At 41.9% G+C, this 10331-nt stretch overlaps 1 protein-coding gene across 1 annotated transcript; it reads right to left on the bottom strand.

Moving 5' to 3' along the window:
- Positions 1-6854: 6854 nt before the first annotated feature.
- On the bottom strand, positions 6855-7471 carry LOC114505971 (60S ribosomal protein L15-like). Its single transcript, XM_028523544.1, is given in 2 exon segments — positions 6855-7144; positions 7147-7471. Coding segments are annotated over 2 exon segments (615 nt in total).
- Positions 7472-10331: the final 2860 nt, after the last annotated feature.

Below are 10331 nucleotides of genomic sequence, written 5' to 3'. Positions count from 1 at the left end.
CTTGGTGCTAAATCCATTCACACCTTATGTCAGGATAGTTTCAAAAGATCAGAGATTTAAATATTTTTTTAAAAGTACAAGAAATCATGGAGGAGTCTTAATGTTTTGATTTTTACAGAACCGTAGTGAGAAATATATGATAAAAATCTAGAAACCATAAATGAAATATTTGAAAAATTTGAAATATTAAAAACTGCACGGCAGAATCTTTCATAGATATGACAAATGTGGTGCGAAGAAAGAGAAATTGTTCACGGTGTACCTTTCTGTGCTTTAAAAAACATTATAGCCCTGGCTGGTGTAGCTCAGTGGATTGAGCGCGGGCTGCGAACCAAAGTGTCGCAGGTTCGATTCTCAGTCAGGGTACATGCCTGGGTTGCGGGCCATGACCCCCAGCAACCACACATTGATATTTCTCTCTCTCTCTCTCTCCCCCTCCCTTCCCTCTCTAAAATAAGTAAATAAAGAAAGAAACAAAGAAAAAAGAGAATTTCCTATAAAAAAAACATTATACCATGTGATTAGGAAGCAGTCAGTTTTTTAAAGATTATTCAAATAACCTTAAACATTTCCTTCCTCTCTTTTTCCACAAATATGTAGCTAAATGTAATACAAAATACAAAAACCTGGGGGAGGGATTGTATTTCCTGTTTTGAAACTGTCCATATTCTTTACATTTACGTATTGAGGTTTGGTCTTTGTCTTAATTTACAGGAGCTCCTCATATATTCACTGAACTGCTGTTTTTGTGATTTCACTTACAAATATTTTCCAACTTTGTCACTTTTGACTTAATTGCAGGCCTTTTGGCAAGGCAGCCTGGCAGACTGATTACGGTAATGACCATGACAATCCCTCTGCACTCAGCCTTAGCATCTCGTCTCAACCACTTCTCCGGTGGAGAGGTGCAGTCTCTGTCTCCATCTCTTGCGTCTGACTTGGCCCTGTGATTTGTTTTGGTCGATGAGAAAGTAGCAAATGTGACACCAGCAGAGAATTAAAACCTGCTGACGCATTAGAATTTACCCTCTGTTGCTGCTCTAGAATTCTCAGGCCACAGGCAAATCTATAGGAGGATAAAAAACTGCTGAGCAGTAACTCCAGCCGAGCCCCTCCCCCACCCTCAGAACAAGCAGGCTGCCTATGGGATGCGAGGCCTTCTCAGACCAGCCCCCCAGCCCCCAGTGAGTCATCAGCAGATTCAGAGGTAAATCAAACCCAGGCCAGAAGCCCACAGAGTCAACCTGTGGAATTGTGAAAACTAATAAAACAGTTGTTCTTTCAAGCTTATTTTAAGTTTTGGGCTGGTTGTTATCAGTAGCAGCTAATTAATAAAAGTAGCTTTTGAAATTAATGTTCAAAGAAAAAAGTAAACATACAAAAAAAGAATCATAAAGAAAACTAGGACCAGCATAATTTTATAAAACAGTAGTTACATTAAATGTAAGTGAGATGGTGTTTTAGTTAAAAAGCAAAGATTGAAACAATGTTTCTAGAAAACTTCCAAGTACATGCTGTACATAAGAGAAATATATTTAAAGTATGGATAGTGGATCCATAGTCATGGTAGACAGAATACATACTTCTCTCAGTAATTGATAAAATAGGCAGAAAAAAAACACAAGTTTACAGAATATTTAGACAACACAACAAACCTGATCTGATGGACTTGTAAAAAATCCTATACTGCCCTGGCCGGGTGGCTCAGTTGGTTGGAGCATCAACCCACACACTGGAAAGTGGATTTAATCCCCAATTGGAGTACGTACAGGGGGCAACCATTCAATGTTTTTCTCGCATCAATGTTTTTGTTTTTCTTGTTCTCTTTCCCTCTCTCTAAAATTAATAAACATGTCTTCAGGTGAGGATTTAATGAAGAAAAAAAAAAGAATCCTATACAAACTGCCACAGGATGCATGTTCTTTTCAAGTGCATTCAGAACATTTACAAAAACTGTCCCAACAGTGGGCAGTGACAGAACTCTCAACCGTCACAGAAGGACTGGAATACAGAGCATGTTCTCTCACCATTGTGCATTCAGACAAAAATAAATGACTGAAAAATTATGTGTTTGGAATTTAAGAAGTACATTCTAAATAACCTATGAATCAAAGAAATTATAAATTAGAAAATATTTAGAACCTGGCTAGTGTAGCTCAGTGGACTGGGCTCAGGCTATGAACTGGGGGGTCGCCGGTTCGATTCCCAGTCAGGGCACATGCCTGGGTTGTGGGCCAGATCCCCAGTGCGGGTCATGTGGGAGACAACCACACACTGATGTTTCTCTCCCTCTCTTTCTCCCTCCCCTCCCCTCTCTCTAAATAAATAAATAAAATCTTAAAAAAGAAAAGAAAAAATTTTTAGAACTGAACAATAATGAAACAATTCTGTATATCAGACCTCTGGATTTTTGCTTTTGGCCATGATGGAGTCAGTGATGAGATTGTCTTGCTTTAAACAAAAGCAAACAAAAAATCAGTAACTACATTCTTTAGACATTGAATAACAAGCACAGGAAATTCATAAGAGAATAAAAAGAAACAATGAGTATGGACTGTATAATAGATAATATTGTGTCAATGTTAGGCTTCCTGAATCTGACCGTTTTACTGATTATCTAAGTGAGCCCTGTCGCCGCCCAAGCTGGCTGCACGCAGGGAGTTTCTAGTCCGTAGCTCAGGGAGGGAGAACCCGGGCGGTCTCATCCAGTCGAGGAGGAAGATGAGAACTTGAGAGAACCAAAGTAAAATTTGAGAAACAGCCCTGATGTGCTCTGGAGATTGGCAGAGGTGTTTTCTCAAGTCTGGTTGAACTACTGATTTGCATACACACATGAGGAGACCGCCCAAAGCCGGTGGAAGAACTGCTGAAAATCCGCAACATGCGAAGGGCTGTGCTATTCCATGTTCCTGGGAGCCAGAGCGGAACCACTTCCCAGTACAGGGAGCACTGAGTAGGGTCTTCAGGAGGATATTTGCAATAGTAGTGGTGCCAGGGAATGTGGCCGTGTTCCAATAAACTGTTTACAAAAACAGGGGGCAAGTCGGATTGGCTCATAGGCAGCACCTCACTGACTCCTGCCCTACAACAGTAGCGACCAAAGTAAAAGAGGCATAGCTAACGAGCCAATTGTGGGGATAAAGTGGAAGTACAAAAAATGCTCAGTCCAAGAGAAGGCAAGAAAGGAGGGGGAAGGGGACCTAAGGAGAAGTGAGACAAGTGGAAAACAAGATGATAGATTTATACAAAACCTTATCAATAATCACATTAAATGTAAATGGTTTAAACACTAAAAGGCAGACTGTCAGCTTAAATTTAAAAATCAAGACAAATGCTGTCTACAAGCAACCCACTTTAAATATAAAACACAAGTTAAAAGTAAGACCATGGAAAAAGTACACAATGTAAACATAATAAAAATTTACAGTAACATCAAAATAGATGTCAGAGCAGGAGTATTACCAGGGGTAAATATGCTCATTTCACGATAAGAATGCCAAGACCATCCAAAGCAGAAAGGATAGACTAACAAATGGCTCTGGGACAAGCAGGTCTCCCATGCAAAGGAGTCAGGTTGGCGCTTTACCTCACACTGGGTATAAAAACTAACTCAATGAATTAAAGCCCCCAGTATAAGAACTAAAACCACAAAGCCATTAGAAGAAAAGAAAAAGAAATCTGCATAATCTTAGATTTGGCCCAGAATTTTACAATATGATGCCAAAAGCACAGGCAGTAAAAGGAAAAAATAGATAAATTGGACTTCGTGAAAATGAAAAACTTCAGTGTTTTAAAGGACCCCATAAGGAAGTGAGTAGACAATTCACATGGTGAGGGCGCATATTTGCAAATCATATACCTGATAAAGGTCTTGTATCCAGATCTACAAAAACTTACAACTGAATTATAAAAGGCAAATAACCCCATTTAAAAATGGGTAGAGTACTACAGCAGTATGGATGGCCCCAGAGAACATTATGCTGAGTGAACTAAGCCAGTCAGAGAGAGATAAGTTCCATAGGATCTCACTCCTATGTGGAATCTAATGAACAGACTGAACTAACAAGGAAAACAGGGACAGACTCGTATGGAGAGCAGGATGACAGCTAAGCAGGGTGAGGAGGTTAAGGGGTGGAGGGATTGAGCAGAAAGGAAAAAGACTCATGGGCATGGACAACAGTGTGGTGATTGCTGGGGGGGAAAGGGGTATAAGGGGACTAAATGGTGATGGAAAATATACAATAAAGATTTTAAAAACTGGGTAAGGGGTTTGAATAGACATTTTCCCAGTGAAGATACATGGATGCCCAATAAGCACAGGAAAAGATGCTTGACATTATTAGTTAGGGAAATAAAAGTCAAAACCACAATGAGATACTATCTCACACCCAGTAAGAAAACTAGTATAAAAGATAGTAAGTGTTGATGATGACATAAACGAATCGGAATCCTCAGACACTAATGAGGGCTGTAAATAGTACAGCCGATTTGGAAAACAGTTTGGCAGGATCTCAACTGATTAAACATGGAGATGCCATATAACCCAGCAATTTAACTGCTATGTACACGTGTATACCCAAGAGGACTGAAAATGTGTCCATACAAAACATACAGGAAAGTTTGCAGCAGCATTCATTATTCACAACCACCCAAGTGTCCGTCAGCTGACGAGTGGATAAACAAGATGTGGCATATCCACACCACGGAATGTTATTCAGCCACAAAAAGGAGTGCAGTACCCATTCGTGCTTCAACATGGGTGAATTTTGAAATCATTATGCTAAAGGGAAGAAGCCAGACACAAAAGATCATGTGCCATAGAATGTCATTCATATGAAATGTCCAGAAATGCTTAGAGATAAAGCGAATTGATGGTTGTGTAGGGCTAGAAGGATGAGGAATGTGGGTACAGGTAAAGGGTACAGAGTCCTTTAGAGGTAAGGTGTCACCTGTCTGTGAACGCACTGAAAGCCACTGAGTTATATGCTTCAGCTGGGTGAATCGTATAGCGTGTGAATCACATCCCAACCCTGCTGAAGAAAAGGAATGCAGAGTAACAAACAGATAAAGTTAGTGAAGTGAGCCATCTAGCCCAGGAAGTTAGAAAGAGAAAAATAAAGCCAAAGAATCAAACAGAAAGAAATAACGAAGATAACGGCAAAAATTAATGAAACAAAATAAACACAATGGAGAGGATCAGCAAAGCCAAAGTTGGTTCTTTATAAAAAAAAAAAAAAAGGAAACTTGCACAATGTCATCTAAATTTTTAAATGTATAGATATAGCATTGTTACTAATATTCTCTAGTCTCCAGAATCTAAAGTAAACCCTTTGATGGTTTGTTCCAAGAAACTTTGGGGTTAAAAATAAACCGGGCTGGTCTAGGGAGCCAGGAACCTGGGGTCCAGAGGGCAGAGACTTGGGACAGCCCATGGAGACGGCTCAGACAGGCCTCTCTGTTCACCTATGTGCGCCAGGAAGCGTGTGCGGTGTGGTCAAGCAAACACCCAAAGCAGCCCACTTCTATGCTATTCTACTTCTATGCTATTCTACGTGTAGGTCTCTGGCCTGTATGTGTCCTGGAAGCATCGAATAAATCCACCTGGACCAGAGCGGAGGGGCGTTTTTCGTCTCCTTCTGGCCCCTACGCTGCATGTCTGTCCACAGAGAACCACTGCTTTCCCCCTAATACTTCTGCATTTCTCTTCTACGAACAGAGACATTCTTAAGTAATCTCAATAAAATAACCGAGTTCCAGAAATCTAATGTTGATGAAATATTGTCTAATATGTAGTGCATACTTAAATGCCACCCATTGTCTCAATGTGCTTCCTCACAAGTGCTTTTCCAGTGCAGGATCACGGCGTTGTGGGTGGTGGTGTCTGTCTGAAAACAATTTTTGAAACCTGGTCTTGACCATTTTGCTTTTGCTGCTTCATCAGACCCTCATTTGTAAATCTATGAAATTTTCCCCCCCACATGCAGCTGTCTGAGCCAAGGTGGCACAAACCTATGGACCATGATGTATTGAGGTCCAAGCTGTGAAGGGCCACTGTCCCTTGCCCCAACGCTCCGTCCTGTGGGAGGGGCAGTACCATCTATAGCTTTGCTTTTGTCTGTACACTAAACGAAGAAGAACTCGTGACCAGCTGAATGGGATTAGCTATTACAGCTTCTGCTCCTTGGGAAGCGTGCGAAGCTGGGTGTTGGGTAAGAAGTGCAGCATGAATGGAAAGAAGTTCCTCACCAAAATGTGTCTCAGGCTGTTCTGAGCAGACAGGATGGTGTGTGGATGTCCTTGGAGCCTGTTTGGCTGCCAGGGGAACTTCTTGTGAATTTTCAGCAGAGCACGCAACAGATGGCTCCCCGTAGTCTGGCTCTCCCCCTGTGCCTGCGCTGCTGATGTCCTGGCTTTGGTGAGACACCACCCAAAGAGGCCACTCTGCCAGCCTTATTTAGTGCCATGATTCGTGGACCACTTCCGATCTTAGGGCGGCTTCCTCTCACATTGTGCAGCCGTGTATTTTTAGGCTCACCTTCCAGTGCCCAGCTCTCACATTTAGTTTTCTTTGAATCCTGCAGCAGCATGTATGGGCTGACAGGCTGCCTCCGCTGCACTGAGAGAGAGAATTTCCCTCTGCCTTTTCAGGATCCAGAGTTTCTAAAGCACGTTCAGACCCCAAGCATGAAACCTAGCCCTTATGCAGCCTAGCAGGGCGACCTTAAAGATAACATCTAAATTCTCAGCTGTCGAGTGGAAATAATAGTTGCCCTATGTCCATTATCATTCATCCACTTTTTTCTTTGACTGTCCTAAATTGTTTACTAGGTGAGAATTTTACAAACAGTACTTATTTAGTAGCAGTAATGGTGGAGCTGGACAGTCTGGCGGCGTCTCTTCCAAGCTGCACCGTGAGAACCACCGATGGCGTGGTGGAACTTGCAGCCCTTCCCAGGGCCAGGGCTCTCGCTGCCTGCAGATGTCAGCCCTCCCCTCTCCCTGTGCCTGTGGACCGGGTTGGTGATCCGCTGGGTGTCAGGATTCCTTCTGGCAGCCTCTGTGGAATGGATCAAATTGGATAACCTCAGAGCGTTTGTGGAAGCTTCACCAAGCCAGTAAGCATTCAGGACTCTCAGAGCCCCAAGTGGCGTCCAGCTCGCTCCTCAGCAACCGACCGAAGGCTCCAAGCAGACTTCAGCTGGCTAACGCCACAGTGGATGGGCTTGCTGTAGGTCGCACCCTTGGGAGCAGGGTGTTTGTGGCCGCCACTGCACCCACGCATCTGCTGTGTGACATAACTCTGCTGGGCCTTGTGTCCCAGCCCGTGCACTCTATCTGCTCGGTTGGCAGCGGGGCTCCTGAGCAGCACAGAGAGCTGGCCGTGATGCTTGCAGTGCAGCCCGAGAAGGAAGCACGTGACATCGGCCTGCTTCTTCCTCCGCAGCTCCTGGCTGTACCTATAAGCACCCATCTTGGCTTACCTGGTGGCTGTGGCCAGACAGAAAAGCCATTCACTTATTTACTTTGTAGTCACTTTGTGTGACTACTTGTCACACAGTATTAAATACTGTGTTAAATACTGTGTGACAAGTAGTGGGGCCACAAGGATAAATAACAATTTCCCCTCACTCCCAGAGGGGCAGTTTATAAATGTACAGACTATCAGACTGGAAGGGACTGTCCACTCCAAATCTGAGTCTTACAGACAAGGAAACTGAGACCCAAAGGAGTAAAATAGCAGCCTAGATGTCACACCCAGTGACTGACCGAGTCAGGATCGGAACCCAGGTACCTAGCCTACGGATCTTCCCTCCACACCATAAGCTTTTGGCTAACCCATCCGTTTCAGTCTCCTTCGTCAGCCTTTGATGACTTCGGAAATCTACACTGGGGATGATGCCCAAGCTCCTCCAAAAGCAAAATCCTTAAAAAAAAGCCCAAACTTCAAACTACTTTAAACCAGAAAAGTAATACCTGCTTATTGTAGACAATTGCAACAATTCAAAAATTTATAAAATTAAAAAGTCTAACCTCTTTTCTACCCCAGCCTTGGTTCTACTTGCCAAGAGTAACTACTATCATGAAAGTGAATCTTTCTAGACTTTTATCTATGCACATCCAGCATGGACACACATTTTTATATTATTTTTAAGACTGGGTGGTATTTCAATGTGTATACTTCATGACATTTATTTATTTTTAAAATATTTTGTTTATCTATTTTTAGAGAGGGGGCAGGGAGGGAGAGAAACATTGATGTGTGAGAGGAACACTGATCCGTTGCCTCTCGCACACCCCCAGCTGGGAGCTGGCCCACAACCCAGGCACGTACCCTAAATGGAAATAGAACTGGTGACCCTTAGGTTTGCAGGCCAGGGCTCAATCCATTGAGCCACACCTGTCAGGGCTATACTTCATGACTTTTAGATGGTCTGTAGTTCAAAATACTTTTTAAACATAACAAATTATCAGATATTCCTACTCCATTAACACTGTGAAATTAGTACCCAATGATTAAGAAAATACACAGTAATAAAAAGCTAATGTGAATTCAGAAATTAAGACCATTTTATATCAATTTAATTTATTCACGAAAAGTATCTATAGACATTTGAAAATTAGTTGTCATATACGTGTGAGACATTGTATCTAGTCATGCTACAGTTTTTCCCGTATGTATATGAGGTCTGTTCGAAAAAATTCCAACCATTGTTAATATAAGAACAGTTTGTGCAACATCGATGTGACCTGGCAGCCAAGGAGAGTGGACTGGAATGCACATGCGTGAACAATGATGACTTCACTGTACTAGTCAGTTGGAACAGTAGACACGTTGAGTGAGCATGTGTATTGTGTGGCCCTCACATTCAAAATGACTGAGCGAGTAGAGCAACAAATCTGCATCAAATTTTGTGTTAACCTTGAACATTCCTCCACAGAAACTATGGGGATGATTCAGAAGGCCACAGCTGTGGGCAACTAGTGATTGGCAGCTTTATCACGACAGTGCACCCACTCATGCATCACGTCTTATGCAGAGATTTTTGGTGAAACGTCAAATCACCCAGGTAACTCAGCCCCCCTACAGACCACATTTGGTGCCCTTCGACTTCTGGCTTTTCCCAAAACTAAAATCACCTTCCAAAGGGAAGAGATTTCAGACTGTCAGTGAGATTCAGAAAAACATGACTGGGCAGCTGATGACAATTGGGAGAAGTATATGAGGTCCCAAGATGCTCACTTTGACAGGGACTGAGGTGTCATTGTCCTGTGTATAATGTTCCTTGTATCTTGTATCTTCTTCAATAATTGTCTCTATTTTTCATAGCACATGGCTGGATACCTTCTGGACAGACCACATATTTATATGGGTTCTTGATCTTTCTTTTTTTTTCTTAAATAATGTAGCTTCTTTCTTTATTTTTTAAAAGATTTTATTTATTTATTTTTTAGAGAAATGGAGAAAGAGAGGGAGAGAAACATCAGTGTGTGGTTGCCTCTTGCATGCCCCGCACCGGCCCACAACCCAGGCATGTGCTCTGACTGGGAATTGAACCTAGAATGCTTTAGTTTGCAGGCTGGCACTCAATCCACTGAGCCACACCAACCAGGGCTTGCATCAGCCCCTCACGAAAGAATTAGCTATTCCAAAATGTCAATCGTGCCCTACTTTAGAATGCTTCATTGTTTTATTAATCTATTCTACTACTGATGAACATCTGTGTTGCTTCCATTTGGGGTTCTTATGAATAAGGTTGCTATGTATGTTCTCATGTCTTCTGGTGTATAATATGTGTGCATTTACGTGATGTATATACCTGGTACATTCAAACTTAGAAGATACCGTCAAAACGTTTCCTAAAATGATTGTATTAACTTATACTCTTATCAGCTGTGTATAAGCATTTCAGTTTCTCCACATCTTCATAAATCCTTGATATTGTCATTAAAAATGTTTTAAACCATCTTGTAGCTGTTAATAATATCTCATTGTAGTTTCAATTTGCAGTTTCCGATGACTAAAGAGGCTGAGGACCTGTTCGCATGCTCGTTGACTATTGGGTTCCTTGTCTTGTGAATTACCTGTTTAGCCTTTTGCCCCTTTTTCTATTAGTCTATTTGCTTTCTTTAAAAAAATTGATTTTTAAGAGTTCTTCGCATATTCCAGATATAAGGTCTTTATTAGCTGTAAGTATTGCAAATACTGCCTGTCATTCTGCAGCTTGCTGTTTTACTCTTTCAAGAGCATCTTTTGAGAACAGAATTAATGTTAATATCCAATTTATCCATCTATTCCTTTTTGGTTAATGCTTTTCACCTTCATTTGAAAT

This window comes from Phyllostomus discolor, chromosome 9 (genome assembly GCF_004126475.2).
Source record: "Phyllostomus discolor isolate MPI-MPIP mPhyDis1 chromosome 9, mPhyDis1.pri.v3, whole genome shotgun sequence".
Taxonomy (NCBI): Eukaryota; Metazoa; Chordata; class Mammalia; order Chiroptera; family Phyllostomidae; genus Phyllostomus; species Phyllostomus discolor.
The sequence above is the reverse complement of the archived record's forward strand: the minus strand, read 5'-3'. Positions and strand labels throughout refer to the sequence as shown.